The sequence below is a fragment of the Plectropomus leopardus genome, chromosome 2, assembly GCF_008729295.1.
Source record: "Plectropomus leopardus isolate mb chromosome 2, YSFRI_Pleo_2.0, whole genome shotgun sequence".
Taxonomy (NCBI): Eukaryota; Metazoa; Chordata; class Actinopteri; order Perciformes; family Serranidae; genus Plectropomus; species Plectropomus leopardus.
Genome location: NC_056464.1, coordinates 21,269,901 through 21,289,775, shown reverse-complemented (window position 1 = coordinate 21,289,775; position 19,875 = coordinate 21,269,901). Strand labels below are relative to the sequence as shown.

The following is a 19,875-nucleotide window of genomic DNA, read 5'->3' as shown; positions in this document are numbered from 1 at the left end:
ACTCAACAGTGACATTTTCCCACCACATATTGAATGTGAAAGATGAAAGTGACAGAAGAAAAAAAAGCACAATACACAGGGACAACCAAATAAAATTTAAAAAAAAAAAAAAACGAAATAAATAACCACGTGGGATTTTCCCACTCTCCTGTCTCCACTGAGGAAGCAGCAGCACCATCTGCTGATGAAGGATGAGGGAAAAAGCTTACAGCACCGGGTATTCCCAGGCGGTCTCCCATCCAAGTACTGACCCGGCCCGACCCTGCTTAGCTTCCGAGATCAGACGAGATCGGGCGTGTTCAGGGTGGTATGGCCGTAAGCGAGAGAACAACACGGACCACACGCTATTTATACTTGTTCAAACACCACTGACAGCTCTCAGACATGTTGATATAGCTATAACTTTCATACAAATCCCAGGAAAAGACCACAACCAACAATGATGTTTACTAAAAGATGTAGTGCCCTATAAAAACACCATAAAAGAAAGGCATAGGATCTACAGAATGTCATTAAAATATCAACAACAACAAAAATACATAGGTAATATGCTGGAAACAAATAACATAGTATAGCATTAAATAAAAACTCATAGTTTAGTATGTCATTTAGTGTGTGATTAAAAAATATAGAGAGCCAAAAAATGTCATCATATAGCTTACTGTTGTATGTCATAAAACTTTGTATAAAAAAATGTCATTGTATACTATGAAATGAAAAATAGCATAAAAGGTCATAGCATGGTATGCCATAAAACATTGTATTAAAAATGCATTGTATGGTAGATAAAAAAAAGTCATACTGTTGTATTTCATATGTTCTTTATTAAACGATGTCTTAGTATAGTATGCAATGACAAAGTTATAGTACAGTATGCCATGTAGTTACTCATAAACATTGTTTTATAAATGAAAAAAGGAAAAGTCATTGTGGTATACAATTTTTTTTAAAAATCATTTAAAAAATCCTTGTATGGTGTCCCACAAAAAAATCAATTATATAGTTTGTCATAGCAAAAAAATGTTATTGTATAAGCTATTTCTGTGGACTGACCAGTGACAGAGCGAGCTGTGCAGCTGCTGATCACAAGATTTGTATTTTTTGCTACTGCTGTTTTTCAAAGTCCTGTCTCCACTGAGGAAGCAGCAGCACCCTCTGCTGATGAAGGATGAGGGAAAAAGCTTACAGCACCGGGTATTCCCAGGCGGTCTCCCATCCAAGTACTGACCCGGCCCGACCCTGCTTAGCTTCCGAGATCAGACGAGATCGGGCGTGTTCAGAGTGGTATGGCCGTAAGCGAGAGAACAACACGGACACACGCTATTTATACTTGCTTCAAACACCACTGACAGCTCTCAGACATGTTGATATAGCTATAACTTTCATACAAATCCCAGGAAAAGACCACAACCAACAATGAAGTTTACTAAAAGATACAGTGCCCTATAAAAAACACCATAAAAGAAAGGCATAGGATCTACAGAATGTCATTAAAATATCAACAACAAAAACTCATATGTAATATGCTGGAAACAAATAACACAGTATAGCATTAAATAAAAACTCATAGTTTAGTATGTCATTTAGTGTTTCATAAAAAAAAATATAGAGAGCCAAAAAAATGTCATCATATAGCTTACTGTTGTATGTCATAAACTTTGTATAAAAAAAATGTCATTGTATACTATGAAATGAAAAATGACATAAATGTCATAGTAGGCTATAGTGTGTCATCCAAAATAGCATAAAAGGTCATAGCATGGTATGCCATAAAACATTGTATAAAAAAGGCATTGTATGGTAGATAAAAAAAGTCATACTGTTGTATTTCATATTCCGAGATCGGACGAGATCGGGGGCGTGTTCAGGGTGGTATGGCCGTAAGCGAGTGAATGAGTGACACACAAGCTATTTACAGATGGACGGGAAAACCGACTTCCAAATTGTGAGCTCTGTGGCCAAAGTTTGTCATGTTTGTTTGGAAGTGTAAGCAAATACTAGAGAATAGCACTGTGAGGCTAAACCCAACAGACGCACGTCACGCTGCCAGTGTAGCGCGATAAGGCTTGTTTTAAGCATTTAAACGTGTCCAGTGCCTTGCGGCCAAACTACGCGGCAGGAGTCTGCCCTGGTCTGAGGTCCCAAAGCTGAAGCTGATTTCATTCCTGTAGTTTACTTTTAAAAGTTTTGAAATTTTCCACTGTGAATCGGCGTACGCTGACCCATTGATTTTGTTGGTGGTCATTCTGCGGCCTACTCGTCACATTTTTTTTTTTTTTTTTGTTGTTTTTTTTTTTATCTGTTCTGTGTCCACTGGGAAAGCGGCAGCAGCACCCTCTGCCGGTGAAAAGCCAGAACTAAAAAAAACAGCACAGGTATTCCCAGGCGGTTCCCATACCAGGTATTGGCCCCAGGCGGTCTCCGCGATCACAAGTACTGACCTGGCCCGACCCTGCTTAGCTTCCGAGATCGGACGAGATCGGGCGTGTTCAGGGTGGTATGGCCGTAAGCGACAGAATGAGTGACACACAAGCTATTTACAGATGGACGGGACAACCGACTTCCAAATTGTGAGCTCTGTGGCCAAAGTTTGTCATGTTTGTTTGGAAGTGTAAGCAAATACTAGAGAATAGCACTGTGAGGCTAAACCCAACAGACGCACGTCACGCTGCCAGTGTAGCGCGATAAGGCTTGTTTTAAGCATTTAAACGTGTCCAGTGCCTTGCGGCCAAACTACGCGGCAGGAGTCTGCCCTGGTCTGAGGTCCCAAAGCTGAAGCTGATTTCATTCCTGTAGTTTACTTTTAAAAGTTTTGAATTTTCCACTGAATCGGCGTACGCTGACCCATTGATTTTGTTGGTGGTCATTCTGCGGCCTACTCGTCACATTGTTTTTTTTTTTTTGTTGAAAGCGGCAGCAGCACCCTCATTTTTATCTGTTCTGTGTCCACTGGGAAAGCGGCAGCAGCACCCTCTGCCGGTGAAAAGCCAGAACTAAAAAGCTTACAGCACCAGGTATTCCCAGGCGGTCTCCCATCCAAGTACTGACCTGGCCCGACCCTGCTTAGCTCCGAGATCGGACGAGATCGGGCGTTCAGGGTGGTATGGCCGTAAGCGACAGAACGAGTGACACACAAGCTATTTACAGATGGACGGGACAACCGACTTCCAAATTGTGAGCTCTGTGGCCAAAGTTTGTCATGTTTGTTTGGAAGTGTAAGCAAATACTAGAGAATAGCACTGTGAGGCTAAACCCAACAGACGCACGTCACGCTGCCAGTGTAGCGCGATAAGGCTTGTTTTAAGCATTTAAACGTGTCCAGTGCCTTGCGGCCAAACTACGCGGCAGGAGTCTGCCCTGGTCTGAGGTCCCAAAGCTGAAGCTGATTTCATTCCTGTAGTTTACAGTGTCATTTTAAAAGTTATTGAATTTGAAAAAATTTGAATTTTCCACTGTGAATCGGCGTACGCTGACCCATTGATTTTGTTGGTGGTCATTCTGCGGCCTACTCGTCACATTGTTTTTTTTTTTTGTTGTTTTTTTTTATCTGTTCTGTGTCCACTGGGAAAGCGGCAGCAGCACCCTCTGCCGGTGAAAAGCCAGAACTAAAAAGCTTACAGCACCAGGTATTCCCAGGCGGTCTCCCATCCAAGTACTGACCTGGCCCGACCCTGCTTAGCTTCCGAGATCGGACGAGATCGGGCGTGTTCAGGGTGGTATGGCCGTAAGCGAGTGAACGAGTGACACACAAGCTATTTACAGATGGACGGGACAACCGACTTCCAAATTGTGAGCTCTGTGGCCAAAGTTTGTCATGTTTGTTTGGAAGTGTAAGCAAATACTAGAGAATAGCACTGTGAGGCTAAACCCAACAGACGCACGTCACGCTGCCAGTGTAGCGCGATAAGGCTTGTTTTAAGCATTTAAACGTGTCCAGTGCCTTGCGGCCAAACTACGCGGCGCGGCAAAGTCTGCCCTGGTCCAAAGCTGAAGCTGATTTTCCTGTAGTTTACTTTTAAAAGTTTTGAATTTTCCACTGTGAATCGGCGTACGCTGACCCATTGATTTTGTTGGTGGTCATTCTGCGGCCTACTCGTCACATTGTTTTTTTTTTTTTTGTTGTTTTTTTTTATCTGTTCTGTGTCCACTGGGAAAGCGGCAGCAGCACCCTCTGCCGGTGAAAAGCCAGAACTAAAAAGCTTACAGCACAGGTATTCCCAGGCGGTCTCCCATCCAAGTACTGACCTGGCCCGACCCTGCTTAGCTTCCGAGATCGGACGAGATCGGGCGTGTTCAGGGTGGTATGGCCGTAAGCGACAGAATGAGTGACACACAAGCTATTTACAGATGGACGGGAACCGACTTCCAAATTGTGAGCTCTGTGGCCAAAGTTTGTCATGTTTGTTTGGAAGTGTAAAATACTAGAGAATAGCACTGTGAGGCTAAACCCAACAGACGCACGTCACGCTGCCAGTGTAGCGCGATAAGGCTTGTTTTAAGCATTTAAACGTGTCCAGTGCCTTGCGGCCAAACTACGCGGCAGGAGTCTGCCCTGGTCTGAGGTCCCAAAGCTGAAGCTGATTTTATTGGTCTGAGGTCCCAAAGCTGAAGCTGATTTCATTTGTACTTTTAAAAGTTTTGAATTTTCCACTGTGAATCGGCGTACGCTGACCCATTGATTTTGTTGGTGGTCATTCTGCGGCCTACTCGTCACATTGTTTTTTTTTTTTTGTTGTTTTTTTTATCTGTTCTGTGTCCACTGGGAAAGCGGCAGCAGCACCCTCTGCCGGTGAAAAGCCAGAACTAAAAAGCTTACAGCACCAGGTATTCCCAGGCGGTCTCCCATCCAAGTACTGACCTGGCCCGACCCTGCTTAGCTTCCGAGATCGGACGAGATCGGGCGTGTTCAGGGTGGTATGGCCGTAAGCGACTGAACGAGTGACACACAAGCTATTTACAGATGGACGGGACAACCGACTTCCAAATTGTGAGCTCTGTGGCCAAAGTTTGTCATGTTTGTTTGGAAGTGTAAGCAAATACTAGAGAATAGCACTGTGAGGCTAAATAGCACGTCACGCTGTCATTAAAATATCAACAACAAAAACCAGTCACGCTGCCAGTGTAGCGCGATAAGGCTTGTTTTAAGCATTTAAACGTGTCCAGTGCCTTGCGGCCAAAAACTACGCGGCAGGAGTCTGCCCTGGTCTGAGGTCCCAAAGCTGAAGCTGATTTCATTCCTGTAGTTTACTTTTAAAAGTTTTGAATTTTCCACTGTGAATCGGCGTACGCTGACCCATTGATTTTGTTGGTGGTCATTCTGCGGCCTACTCGTCACATTGTTTTTTTTTTTTTTTTGTTTTTTTTTATCTGTTCTGTGTCCACTGGGAAAGCAGCAGCACCCTCTGCCGGTGAAAAGCCAGAACTAAAAAGCTTACAGCACCAGGTATTCCCAGGCGGTCTCCCATCCAAGTACTGACCTGGCCCGACCCTGCTTAGCTTCCGAGATCGGACTCGAGATCGGGCGTGTTCAGGGTGGTATGGCCGTAAGCACAAATGATAAACAAAGGGTTAATACACATTGTGGCCCCTAATTTGTCAAGGCGATCACATTGACTGTCATACTGTTAACATCATGTCTGAGAAAGCTGATGAAAATACAAAGATATATTTTCCTTTATTTACCCCTTGTTTTATTCTACTCTTGTGTGTCTCTCCCCTCTCTTTCTTTCTCTGTCTCTGTCTCTCTGTATGTGTGTGTGTGTGTGTGTGTGTGTGTGTGTGTGTGTGTGTGTGTACGTGTGCTGTAAAATGTGTGGTGGGCTAAAGTATATATAATGTATTCACAGCTGCAGTAAGATCTCCATTTTTAAAACACATACAGAAAATAAAAATTACAAACAGGAGCAAAGTGTCATTTTTATAAAACTGTATCTGGTTGTAAAACTTGAACATGAACTTTGAATGAAATGAATGATGGCTGAATTCCATTTAGCTGCTGGCTGATTTCAGTGTCCAGGTATGTGCATGCTTGCTCGCTGTCACTCTCACAGGAACACTTTAATACATCACTGTCAAGTTAATATCGCTGCCGCAAAAAAGGTCCATCCAGACCAAGTGTACCTTTGTGCCAAATATGAAAAAAAATCACGCAAAGTGTTTTTCACAAGATCACAAACGTATTATAAAACAAAACAAAAAGTACAAACAGGAGTAAGCTGAAATTTTGATTTAGCTATATATTAGTAAAACGTGCATCTGGTTGTAAAACTACTAAAACTTTGGTAGAGTTTGGTTTAATCTCATACAGTTTTTTGGTTGATCTAAGAAAAATACACCACCATTGTCTTACATCAGTCTAAATTATACCAACCAACTTCAAACACAAGCTTTACATTTCAGTAACAGTTCTTTAAGCTGTCTGCCTCTCTTCCTCTATCCAGTATAAAATGGTTTCAGTTTTTCTGCACTGTGCTGTACATTACACGATTCAGGTCTGATGCAACTGGTTCCTCAGCGATGGTGGCGTACAAATGGTATGTGTCAAACTGGGAAAAGAAAGAATCCAGCATTCACTAATATATATAAGATAAGAAGTTTATTGTCATATACACAGTAAAAACACAGTTGCTTAGACCATAGACTGAATTTTTTACCTCGCTTGTCTCTCTTTACACAACACAAAAAATAACTTAGAATAAATTAGTTATAAATACAAAATGTATTTAATATTGTCTTTCATGTCACACTTACATTCTCATTTTGATGCTCTTGTCTTCTCACTTCCTCAGAATCTGAAAGACACAAAGTAAGATGATTGTAAAGTCTGTATATCACATATATATTTCTCTAAAATGGATGAATATAAGTCTTTAGTCCCACTGCCTGGAATCAAGAATTCAACGGTCATAATGAACTCAGACAGCACTACACTCTCATTTTCACAAATAAGAGAACAATTCTTAACCACCTTTTCACATACAACATTTTACATGAGAAAAAAAGTCAGACCAGAGCAAAGGAGGTTATTTTTGTGTTAGTGCAGTGGTCTCCCACACGCATGAGGTTTTTATTTCAGTTTTAGATGCAGGTCTTGTGTATCTGTTCTGTGCAAGATGACAATTTCCACAATTGTTATTTTAGTAGCTGTAGCTATGTGAATTCAGCTGAGCAGAACAAATGTGAAGCTGCACTGTGACATTTTAATCAGGAAATTGCAAATCTTTTTTTAAGAACCAAGCTAGACTGTGTGACAGGTGTGTGATCTTAACAAACAATGATGTCTGCTGATGCTGCTCCTTTCAACAACCTCCTCCTCGTGTGCTGTAGTCTTAGTGCTGTTGTTAAACTAAAATTAAATCTATTTTTTAAAGATGTTACTTTCTAACTGCTTTTTGGAAATAAATAGGCAATTCCTCGTGTTTTTGACTTAAGTGAAGCTTTTCTTTGCTTATATCTTTTGGCTGTTCTTATAACCCTCTCAATCAGTAAATCTTGAGATGCAATGATTGTGAAAATGCAATGCTGGTGCTTACATATATTTAATAATCGGTGACAAACTGACAAAGTATATATATTTGGTACAGATATACTATACTTTACACTATACTTCACTCTTGATGAAAAGAAATTCTTATTTTGGGTAACTGTGTTCAATACCTTACTCTTCTCCTTCAGAAATGATCTGAAGCTCAATCCTGAGATTGTCCTGTAAGTAGTTCTCCAAAAAAATAATAATTATAGCAACTTCTGATCAACACATATAAATTTCAGTCTCAAATAACTTCTAGTTACCCCCACCCACTTCTGATAATTCACATTTCATTCATTAACTCAATACCAAGATTTTATTTTGGTTAAATAATAGTATAAACACCCATGAAATAAGCATATTCTCATTTTATTACAGAAGAAATTTTGCATATTTCTCACCAGTTCTTCTTTGGTTCCAGAAAACCGTAAAAACCAGCAAGATTACGCCCACAGTTGCTCCACAACCAGTCACTACTACTATAAACTTCCATGTTTCTGCTTTAAAACAAATGAAACAATAAACGAGTCAGTCTTGCTTCTCACAATATTAACGAAATAATGGAAAGGCATGTCCTGTGCATAACTACAGTATTTCCAGTACCAGTACACACCACATATAGGTCATAAATTGGAAAGCAAAATATTACCTTGATACTGATATAAAGGTTGTAAACGTAATTTAATCACTGAATCAAAGCTGAGGACATTTTAAGAATTAAAATAATTCAAAATGTACTACTTCCATAACAGCAACATGCAATGTCTGCATATAAATGTGAGAGCATAAAATTTAACTGCAACTTGGGTGTAAAATTTGTACAGCTAAAGTGCGCATGTTGTAAAATGTGAACAATTTCCAAAACAAAAACTTATATACCACCTGATAGCATGTTTTTGTATTTAAAAATATGAATATGGTGCAGTATGTTTAGTGTCAGCCATATCATCACTCTAAAAAACATGCATTTGATGCGATAATAAGAATCTTTAGTCCAGACATGTTCATAGGCCTTTATCAATGTTTTCTAAAAAGTCACTATGTGGAATAATTACGTCACCTGATGCTGTTTTCACGGGTGCAGAGGAGGAACTGTCAGTGTTACTTGGCGTCCCAGCAGTCACACCTAGTTTCAACAGAGGTGCATTTAAAATATTGAATACACTTAAACATGTATAATCTTTATATTTGCGAATAACTTATGTCACACTAGTGTTATTGTTGTTACCTGATGTTTTTTTCATATGAGTTACCAGAGTGGAAGCCTGGGACGTGCCGTCAGTCAGACCTGTTCAATGAAATGACAAAAGCCTTTCAAAATTTTCAAACTAATACTCATAATAATCCTGAAGTACTGTTGTAATAATGTTCTTGACGATCACCTGAATGTATAAAATGTCCTACCTGTGGTCGTTCTAAATGTTGTCGTTATTGTGGTTGATTCTTTTTCTGTAATATCCAGAAATAATAAAAGAAGATGGAGGTTGACTGATATTCAGTGTGTACAATTAAATATATATTTAACAGCGAATGCTAAGCCGATGGCATTTCAATGGAAATAGAGGTTGGTAAATTTATTTTATCTATTTGGAATTGTAACGTTTAAAAACTAAATACGCCTGAAATATATTTACTCAGCGCTTTTCTTGAATGGAAAACTATTAATAGCAGTAGCAGGCTGGAATTTGTTGCAGAATGACTTGAAACTCAAGGAGCTGGTGTGGTTTAATGTATTTAAATCTAAAATGAAAGACTTAGAAGCAGATTCTATAGGATGTATTTAGCCTGTCCGGTTGTACAGCTGACTCCTAGAAAGTTCTGTTTTGACTCATAGATAGCTCTCTTTTAATGCAAATTTGAATGCTTGTGATTGTATTTTTGGCCCCCTTGTGTATCTCTGTCTGCAACTTTGTGTTTTCACTGCTGACTGTGTTGACCAGGTTTCCCCTGAAAAAGAGATTGTTAATCTAAATGGGACCAACCTGGTTAAATAAAGGTTAAATAAATACATAAAGATAAGAGCAACACTCACTGTGTATTGTGATGGACGATATTTCACTGTGTGCCGATAAATAATTAATCTCTCCAAACTTTATGGCGTAATAACACGTCACTTTAACCTCAGCAGGTAAACTCTGACGTGCCATCTTCAGCAGCTCAGTTCCTGTCAGGGTCTGCAGACAGGGAAAGTTTCCCATAGGCCCTCCACTCAAAGCGTAGAAATAACACTGAGACACTGAAACAGATGATGGAGTCTGACAGTTCAGAGTGACTGAGTCTGTCTCATTGATCACCGCTGGAGTCACCGTCAGTTTAAATGGAAGAGATGCTGAAAATGTAACAATGTGTTGGCTTAAATAAGTGAAAACTGAATATATTAAAAAAAAAAAATTATTTCAAAACACTGAAAATCGTCTTGAAGATAACCTGCACGTTAGGATGTGTTGTTTGTTGCTGTCATTCTTTAGCGTGTTGTTAAAAGTCCATAGCAGCAGTGTTCTATTTATGTAATGACCTGTTTTAAACTATTTGCCAGGCACACCCTGCTTGTCAAAAATATATTTTCTGAACAAATCTATTACTTTGTTAACTGCAGTTTAATGTTTGCCAACAAAACATAATAAGCTGTGTATTTAGGTACAGTATTATCACAGCTGTAGATGTCTTTTATAAGCTTGCTGATATTAATCTTGTGTTATTGTTGATCCACCAGAGGCCCCGACAGTTCTGGTCGCCCTGCATGTAAACTGTGTCATTCTAGTTGTCTTTAAAGAACCAGCTCTGTTCAATCAGCTCGTCAGTATGCGTATGCATCAAAATACTCTTCCTTTCCACACTCATCCTTATAAACATTCCCATCAAAGCATCTCAACATTTTTCATGCACTAATAAAAAAATAATTATTTAAATTTTGTTACCTGATGTTTGTTTTGGAGGAGTCACAGGACTGAAAGCATGAGGGCTGGTAGTAGTCACACCTGGCAAATGAAAAAAAATACAGTAATTTACGTGTGATAATGTTCTGGATTTCTATTCAAATGTATAACATGTCTTACCTGTGGTCATCATAACTGTTGGTGTAGTCAGCGTCACACCCAACTCTTCTTCCACAATATCTGCGATAAAAGAAGATGGCTTTGGACTTGTCACTGTCATATGTGGACAACTGTGTATTTGCATCACTCTTTGCATCAACATTTTATTTCAAAACACTGAAAATCTTGAAGGTAACCAGCATGTTAGGATATGTTTTTTGTGCTCATTCTTTAGTGTGTTGTTAAAAGTCCATAGCAGCAGTGTTTACTCACTTCGTACACTGATGAAAAATGTGTTACTGTCAGCAGATCGAGACCTTTTCATGTAAAAACATTTCACTTTAACCTCAGCAGGTGATCTCTGATGTGCCCACTTCAGCAGCTCCGTTCCTGTCAGTGTCGTCATACATGAGAAGATTCGGACAGTTCCTCCACTTAAAGTGTAGAAATAACACTGAGACACAGAAACGTCTGACGGAGGCTGACAGCTCAGAGTGACTGAATCTGCCTGTGTGATCACTGCTGGATTCACTGTCAGTTTAGGTGGATGATAAGCTGAAAGTTTGAACATATGTAATATGAAATATTAGAGAGTTAAACATTTTAAGACAATGAGAAATTGTGGAAGTTGGAAATTACACAACCAAACCATGTGTAAATGTAGCCAAACTCATAACAGGCTATAATTTGCCATAGTACAGGTGGACATGTGAGATAAAAGATCAGAGACTGACCTTGTGCTTGAATCTCATGAAGGAAATCTGTTGGAAATATAATGTGTTAACAAGATGAATAGACATAATAGTAGCAAGTCGTCACTGACTTAAACAACATGTAGAAAGATTAAAACTCCACTTAATGTTTAGGAATTATCAAGATCAAGATGGTATAACATGCTGATACGTATGGACTGATATTACACATATTTTTTATGTTTGCAAGTGTGAACCTGCATTCATTTTTAAAAATCTAAATTCGTAATGAATAAACATAGGTTTTACTTACACATGAGGATGAAAAAAAGCAGACGTCCAGTCATGATGTAGCTGAATACTGAGACTGTCTAGAGGACACTTGTGTGTCAAGTGTTATTTTGTGAAACATGATCTCAAGAAAACCAAAGCGAGCATCAGACGTGAATTACATTAACAGACAAGCCACAGAAACACGCTTGATGTAATTTTTAAAGTACTTAGACTGTGTGTCATATTCAAAACAACTCTACCACACTGGAGGCTCATCGCTAAAAAGAGATATCCGTTTTTGACCAGTTCTCTCATGAGAATGAGACCCCATGTCTCAGTGAGATTACCCTGTCCGTGTGTGTGTGTGTGTGTGTGTGTGTGTGTGTGTGTGTTTTTTTTTTTATTTATATGTAACTGATTGTTAAATTTTTTTGTGTTCGTGCGTCTGCGCGTGTGTACATATGTGTGTGTGTGTGTGTGTGTGTGTGTGTGTGTGTGTGTGTTTATGAGATTAATTTGTGTGATTAATAGTTAAGTCATCTTGAGTATTTTGTTTTTGTATACAGTTGTAATTGATTTGGTCTCTTCGATGGTTTTAATTCTCACTGCATTTTTGTGCATTTTGTGTTTTTTTACTGTATTCTCTGTGTACGTGTTGAGTGAATTTTGTGCATGTGTGTGAATCACTCCTCTTGTGTATAACACTTTAGTACAAACAAGTTTTGTTTTTAAATTGCTATATGAATAAATATCAACCTGAACTTAAAATTTTGAAATAAATGTGAATTTTAATAGTTGTGTGTAATAATTTTTTACCTTTAAACCATTACAACATGTGACATGTTATCTTTTCACCAAACTTATGTTTCTGTCAAGTCAACAAGGAGTAATTAAACCATTACACCATTATAATGTCTGCTATTGGCAATGTAAATTACATTAACATAAATGGATCTGTGCATAAGAGAGCAAAGTGGAAAAAAAGCAGAAAAGAAAAAAGAAAAAACAGTGTTTGGATTTCAAATTGACTCTGAAGCGCTGTCTGTACACAGAGTCTCTCAGGGCTGCTGTAACTGGCTTTCGTGAGGTGCTGCTGACATCAGTCTATGTAGAGAAAGAAGCACATGACTTAACTGGCCCCAGTGAAGTCTAACTGTTTACCAGCATTATACATTTATTAACTTATGAAAGTTGTAGATGTTCAGTTTCTTTCATGCCACAATAACAACTTTTCCACTTATGAGAATACACATTTTCATATCTGTTATAAATGCTTTCTAATTTATGTCTGTTCAAATTCTGGCCTTGCACCACTACGTGGCGACTCAACACGTCTATTAACCTCATACCACATTCAGGAAGAGAGGAGAAGCTCACCAATGTTGCCTCGATACGTAGCGATACTGTAGGTGTCATCATAATCATCCTGCAAACAAGTGAAGTTTGCTATTGGGCTAAATGGGGAAAAAAGGTTTTGCAAATTATGTGTTTTTATAACAGAGGTAACCAACAGCTCAGTATGCATTTCTAAATCAATATTAAGTATTACTCTTCCCAAATATTCAGAGTTGTTACTGTTACCCTGCCAATTCCTTAATGTCACATCTACTTGCTGCAGCAGCTTTCTTCACTAAGTCAACCTCCTCACTGTTTATGGTTCAAGTTTTATGAATTTGTCAACTTAACAGCAACCTAGTCTATCATCCATATTTCTTTATGCTTTCATTTTTAAAAAAAAACGTTTTTATGTGCTAGGTTTGTTAGATTTGCTGAATTATCACTGCTGGTTTTGTTTGTTTATTTGGTTGCTGCTGTTTTTTGAAAGCCCCTTCAAAGAACCTTGTTGCCAAGTGCCCGTGAGCAAGGCATCACTTGTGCCAGCTGAGTGTGTCTACAGAGCAGCTCAGAGGACAACTGTGGTGTCGTCCTGAGCAGCTGGCAGACTGAATGACTGTAAACCAATGCATTGATGGAAAACAAAACACATAGTGGCACTCATTAATGTTTACCTAATAAAATTTGAAAAAAAACTTACCCCTTGGAAACGCTTTTTTCTAGAAAATGAAAAAAAAAAAAAAACAATTAATTGTCGATATCAGGAACATTATCTCTAATGAAACAAAGTTACTAAATGTAGTAGTCATTCATCAACAAACTAACTAATCTAATGTCTTCATTTGAAACAAATGTGAAACTACATGAAACATTTGTTAAATGGAGACCCTGTATTTTCGGCAGCCCAAGGTGAGGAAGCCCGTCGAGGCCCTGGCAGTTTCGCTGATGGCTACACATTGTATTTATGACAGTTACAGCTAACTATGGGACTGCCCTAACTAACAGTATCCACCTGTCACACAGTAGTTATAAGGGGCCCCCGGCATTGCACTGCATATTGTCTGTATGGGAAGTTTATGGGGGCTGTGCTAGGTTTAAGAATGAGAACTCAGTAAAGTTTGTTGAGGTTAATATATTATGATTCTTACCAATCCTGCTTTGAATGAAGAGAAGTGCAAATCCAAGCAAAAGGACTCCCACAGTCACAACTGCTCCAATCACTGTTGTTGTCTCTGCATTATGAGAAGAGGATATTAAGACGTGCCTGCTGTGCAGTGTTAACATAAAGGACTGAAGACAAATCCATCTGCACAACCACCACAATGGGACGCAGCAAACACACTAACAACAAGACTAAAACCTAGTGTCCTGCTAGTGATCCTGAGAAACAGTAATGTTCATTGCTCTGAACAATGTACTTCTGCTCTCTGGGATCTACCAGAATTATCCATGAAGTTTATTATGTGGGTGGTGCTACAGTAAATGTTGTATCACAAGACTTGCACCATATAATTTCTTTAAACATCAAGCCAGTGTCAATAGTCAGCTTTTTGATTAATGACCTGCTTTAAACTATTTGCAAGGCACACCCTGCTTGTCAAAAATATATTTTATGAACAAATCTATTACTTTGTTAAATGTATTTTAATGTTTGCCAACAAAACATAATAAGTTGTGTATTTATATACAGTATTATCACAGCTGTAGATGTCTTGTCTCGGCTTGCTGATATTAATCTTGTGTTATCTTGTTGATCCACCAGAGGCCCCTACAGCACTGGTCACCCTGCATGTAAACTGTGTCATTCCATAAAAATACCCTTCCTTTCCACTCTCATGCTTATAAACATTCCCATCAAAGCATCTCAGCATTTTCATGCGCTAATAAAAAAATAATTATTTAGTTTTGTTACCTGATGTTTGTTTTCGAGGAGTCACAGGACTGAAAGCACAAGGGCTGCTAGTAGTCACACCTGGCGAATGAAAAAAAATACAGTAATTTATGTGTGTAAAAACCTAGCGTCCTGCTAGTGATCCTGAGAAACAGTGATGATCATTGCATCAAACAATATGAATGTGTTGGATAGGATGAACAATGTACTTCTGCTCTCGGGGATCTATCAGTATTATCCATGAAGTCCATTAAGTGGGTGGTGCTACAGTAAATTTTCAGTTGGAAGAACTGAATATGTCTGTATAATAATATATATTTTTATTCAAACATTAAGCCAGTATCAATTTTAAAAAATATATATATAAGCCTGTTGATTACCTGCTTTAGACTATAGGCAAGACACACCCTGCGGGTCAAGGATATATTTTATTACAAAATACATTGTGGGGTGTTGGTGGCTTAGTGGATTGAACAGGCACTATGTACAGGGACTGAGTCCACACTGCAGTGGTTGTTGGTTCAACTCCAGCCTCAGCCCTTTGCTGCATGTCATCTCCTCTCTCTCTCCCACTTTCACTTTCATAAATTCTGTCCTATCAAATAAAGGTGAAAAAAGCCCTATATATATATTGTTTGGTTTAAATGCATTTTAATGTTTGTCAACAAAACAAAGAAAGTTTTGTATTTAGGTACAGTATTGTTGCAGCTGTAGATGACTTTTCTACACTTGCTGATATTAATCTTTTGTTATCTTAGGTTAGTCTTAGGTTTATCCACCAGAGATCCACACAGTACTGGTCGACTAGCTTGTAAATTAGGTCGTCACAGTTTCCTTTAATGACCCAACTGCGCTCAATTAACTCTTCAAGTCAGCGCTTATAAACATTCACGTCGAAGCATCTCAGCATTTTAATGCGCTGGATAAAATTTAGATTTTCCTGTTTCATCATCAGATGCTGGATTCATTGTTTGAGCAGACGTCAAACAACCTGCATAAGTGAGAGCCAGTAGACTAATAAAAGACAAAAACATTAACAATAAAAATTAAAAAATATCCCAACATTTTCTGAAATATCAGTGTGAATCATTGAGAACTTGACGATTTATATCACCTTTTTCTGGTTTCACTGATGCTACCAACGTAGCGAAAGATCTACCAGTGTGACTTGGCATACCAACAGTCTGACCTGAGTAAACGAGAAAAAATTCAAAATATTCACAAAACTCAGGAACACATATGATTTGCAGTTTAATTAAAACCACAACAAATATATCAGAAGTTTTGTCACCTGTTGGTTGTTTTGGAGGAGTCACAGGACTAAAAGCAGGAGGGCTGCCAACAGTCATACCTAGTGAATAAAAAAAAACATTTGAAATTTTCCAAATAACAAATACAGTAATTTATGTGTGATAATGTTCTGTATTTCTATTCAAAAGTATAACATGTCCTCCCTGTGGTCATAATAAATGTTTGCATATTCTGTGTCAGGCTCGACTCTTTTCTTTTTCTTTTTTTGAAGCTGTCGATTTCATGTGTAAATATTATGTATTTGAGTATATATTTGTCAGTATATATTTTTTACTGAAGTAGAAAAACTACCAGTGCTGTGTGGTGTTGTAACAGTCCACCCTGATGAATGAAGAAAAACACATTTTAAAATAATAATAACACTCAGAAACACGTCATTTTTTAATTCATTCACACTCAGTAGGCCTCCCTATCTTAAAATCTGTTACCTAATGTCACGGGAGGTCCAGTAGTGAAAGCACGAGGGCTGCTAACAGTCAGATCTGTGGGAAAAAAAAACTTTTTAAACTTTTAAAATAACAAATATGGTAAGTGGTTTCTGACAATGATCTGGATTTCTGTTTAAATGTATGACATGTTTAACCTGTGGTCATCATTAGTGTTGGCATAGCTGGCGTCACGTGTGGCTCTTTTTCCACAATATCTACAATAAAAGAAGATGAATTTGGTACTTGTCAATAAAGTGTCAGGAAAACTACTTAAGTAGTTATTTTCACAAAACTAGAGACCAGAAAACAGACTCTTTTCAAATGCAATTGTGACCATGTGAATGCATAGGTATGCTTTATATATGCCATAATTATTTTATGGTGTTTATCTAATTTTACACAGTCAGAATACACTTTATTAATAAATCTATTTCAGTGCACATGTTGTATAAGTGTAGCACGTGTATTCACATCTTACCAGTCAGACTGTATCGATCACTGCGAGGGGACAAAGAGTTGGGGTCACTTCCCAAACTGTAATCACAGCTGGCATCACTTTGTTGAACTGTACGAAGACTTCTCAGCAATTCATTCATTTTAAGAGTAAAGTGGCAGAACCATTGATTTTTGGAGTTCATTTTCTTCATTGTTTTTCTTGTTAGCTCTGGATGAGTTGCTTCTCCAAAGTACAGGTTACATCTAGTGTTTTCATTCGCAAATCCAGGCGGAATGCAAATGAAGACAACAGAGTCACCAGGAAAATATTCTCCACTCATCTTTGGTTTATGACCTATAAAAAGATTAAAAGGTATTAAATATAAAGCACTCTTGTACAGTCAGGTACAATTTCATATGAGTCTGTGATTTCAAACATTGCTGACTTTAAACAAAAATCCAGCACCGCACACATCATGTCTGGCAAAAATAATTCTGTGTGTCATCTGATCTAAGTTTGTAATATGATCAGTATGATATTTAATCAAATATATCATCGCTCAGAATACAAATACTCTAACAAAAAAAGTAGATTTATTAACATAATTTTATTTGATTTGATATATTTCAAACATGTAGGGGGAAAAATCTGTATCAGCTTCACCCACAGGTGGTATTTTAATACAAATAAGTGAATAAATACATAAATAAAAGGTGATCAATCTGTATTTCTCTCTTTATTTTGTCTGTAAAACCTAAAAAAAATTCAAAACTAAAATATTCCACCACCAACTTTTCTTGGACTGATACTGTATCCAGATATAACGCTGGTAGTAGATGAGAGAAGCAGTCACTCACTGTGTATGGTGATGGAGGATGTGCCACTGTGTGGAGATGGATAATAAAACCCTCCAACCATTACGTTGTAAAAACACGTCAATTGAACCTCAGCAGGTGAACTCAGATGTGCCGTCTTCAGCAGCTCAGTCGCTGTCAGTGTCTTCAGACATGGTAGCTCTCTGGCAGCTTTTCCACTCAAAGTGTAGAAATAACACTGAGACACAGAAACAGTTGATGGAGTCTGACAGTTCAGAGTGACTGAGTCTGTGTCGTTGATCACCGCCGGATACACTGTCAGTGTAGGTGGAAGAGATGCTGAAAATATAAGTATATGTTGGATTAAATGATGGAAATTGATTTTACTTAAAATCATTGTAATAATAAATTTATGATGTTAGCAAGACATAATTTATCTGTCCACAGCAGCGGTGTTCACTCACTTCGAATGATGATGGAGGACATGTCACTTTCAGGAGATTGAGACACGTTAAGGTAAAAACATGTCACTTTGACCTGAGCAGGTGAACTCTGACGTGTCATCTCCAGCAGCTCAGTCCCTGTCAATGTCTTTAGACAAGAGAAGCTTTTGACAGGTTTTCCTCTTTCAGTGCGAAAATAACACTGAGACAAAGAGAGAGATGATGGAGTCTGACAGTTCAACGTGACCGTTTCAGTTTCTGTGATCACCGCTGGAGTCACTGTCAGTTTAAGTGGAAGAAGAGCTGAAAATTAGAGAATTTAGAGATAAACAGCAACTGTTATTTTATGTACAACATAGAAAACAGAGAAGAAGTGTGGTTCAGCCAAACCGTATTTAAACTTTTCAAATGAAGAGAGACTGACCTTCTGCTTTTGTCTCAGAAAAGGAATTTGTAAAAGAAATCGCATTTACAAGTGAAACAGATGTAATAGTAACTAACTCTTTCTCTGAACCTTAAAAAGTGTAATGAAGCACACTGATACCAATATACAACGAGCTGACAGTACATTTTAATCGGAGGCTTGCACATAAAATATACCTGTATTTTTCTGTAACTGCCTACATTTAAAATGGATTAAACAGACAAAGGTATAACTTACAAAAGAGGACAACTATCAGCAGGTGTTGAGCCATGATCAAGCTGAATAATGTGAATGTGAATAATCCTTCAAACAGTTGTGTGTCTGGCTATGTAAACTTTGACAAACTAAACTGTCATTTAGAAGAACTTGCTCTCAGGAAAACCACAGTTAGCATCAGAAGGCTTTATAAAGCCCTAGTATGTTTGGGGCACTGTATATTTAGGTCACACCCACTGCAGTGTTGGCTAACCGCTTTTCATAAATTGCGTTCTACTTGTCTTTCTTATTGTTTGTTTTACTTGTTGCTTTTTCTAAACTGGTAATAACAGTACTGACTTGTGCAAAATTGAAGCCAATTTTTCAAGAAACTTTAAGAAACTAACTATATTTGCCTCAGTGTTAGTCAGCAGATTTAAGAACTAGTGTACAAAACTATGGTTGAGAGTGTTTTAACTTGGGGCGTCTGGTGGCCTAGCAGCTAGAGCAAGCTCCTCATGTACAGAGGTTGTGTCCTCGCTGCAGCAGCCGCAGGTTTGACTCCGGCCTCAGGCCTTTGCTGCATGTCGCCCCCTATCTCTTTCTTCCCCTTTCACACTAAGTCTTTCCTATACATTAAAGGCATAAAAGCCCAAAAGAATAATCTTTAAAAAAAAATAGAGTGTTTTAACTTTTCACCTTCCTGCCTGGCACAGTCACAGTAACTGCACATCTAAGAACTTTCTAGAATTGTGTCAGTGAGAAAAATAGCTGGTGAGCCTAAAAAGCCCTTGACTCAACTCTTTACAGAGGGGAAGAGGAAAAAAGTGAGGAGTATCTTGGCCGACACCTCCCATCCTCTCTTAAACCAGTTTTGGCTCTTGAATACCGTCTGGTACTTTTGTGTGATAAAAACACATAGGTAGTGTGGGAGCAGACCAAGAACTGCCTTATATATAAAGGTGTACCAATGCAAGAGCCAAACGGTTCCCAGAGCAGGCCATCCTACCCAAGAGTACAACTCACAATGGTGATTCAGAGCTGTATCAAACACATGACGACACTGAGC

General features: G+C 38.4%; 1 protein-coding gene and 7 non-coding genes across 8 annotated transcripts; all 8 read right to left on the bottom strand.

The window, feature by feature from the left end:
- Nucleotides 1-202: 202 nt before the first annotated feature.
- On the bottom strand, nt 203-321 carry LOC121961658. The gene has a single exon (XR_006107071.1). It is a non-coding gene; the product is annotated as a 5S ribosomal RNA (ribosomal RNA).
- An 858-nt stretch (nt 322-1,179) lies between these two features.
- LOC121961663 lies at nt 1,180-1,298 on the bottom strand. The gene has a single exon (XR_006107074.1). It is a non-coding gene; the product is annotated as a 5S ribosomal RNA (ribosomal RNA).
- A 1,701-nt stretch (nt 1,299-2,999) lies between these two features.
- Nucleotides 3,000-3,115, bottom strand: LOC121961586. The gene has a single exon (XR_006107057.1). It is a non-coding gene; the product is annotated as a 5S ribosomal RNA (ribosomal RNA).
- A 496-nt stretch (nt 3,116-3,611) lies between these two features.
- Nucleotides 3,612-3,730, bottom strand: LOC121961638. The gene has a single exon (XR_006107067.1). It is a non-coding gene; the product is annotated as a 5S ribosomal RNA (ribosomal RNA).
- Nucleotides 3,731-4,197: 467 nt separating this feature from the next.
- Nucleotides 4,198-4,315, bottom strand: LOC121961582. Its single transcript, XR_006107056.1, has one exon. It is a non-coding gene; the product is annotated as a 5S ribosomal RNA (ribosomal RNA).
- A 494-nt stretch (nt 4,316-4,809) lies between these two features.
- Nucleotides 4,810-4,928, bottom strand: LOC121961576. Its single transcript, XR_006107055.1, has one exon. It is a non-coding gene; the product is annotated as a 5S ribosomal RNA (ribosomal RNA).
- A 500-nt stretch (nt 4,929-5,428) lies between these two features.
- Nucleotides 5,429-5,549, bottom strand: LOC121961669. Its single transcript, XR_006107075.1, has one exon. It is a non-coding gene; the product is annotated as a 5S ribosomal RNA (ribosomal RNA).
- A 10,772-nt stretch (nt 5,550-16,321) lies between these two features.
- LOC121956153 lies at nt 16,322-18,432 on the bottom strand. Its single transcript, XM_042504278.1, has 6 exons — nt 18,209-18,432; nt 17,787-18,083; nt 16,972-17,283; nt 16,649-16,708; nt 16,494-16,547; nt 16,322-16,386 (listed from the first exon to the last, which is right to left on the bottom strand). The coding sequence occupies exons 1-6, from the start codon at nt 18,306-18,308 to the stop codon at nt 16,322-16,324; spliced, it is 888 nt and encodes a 295-aa protein (XP_042360212.1). The 5' UTR covers nt 18,309-18,432.
- Nucleotides 18,433-19,875: the final 1,443 nt, after the last annotated feature.

Coding starts and splice junctions, on each gene's coding strand:
- LOC121956153 (XM_042504278.1), bottom strand. CDS start 18,308: ATGACACGTCAGAGTTCACCTGCTCAGGTCAAAGTGACATGTTTTTAC. Junction 18,084..18,208: donor GTCCTCCATCATCATTCGAA/GTGAGTGAACAC, acceptor TTATATTTTCAG/CATCTCTTCCACCTACACTG. Junction 16,548..16,648: donor AACACTAATGATGACCACAG/GTTAAACATGTC, acceptor TTTTTCCCACAG/ATCTGACTGTTAGCAGCCCT.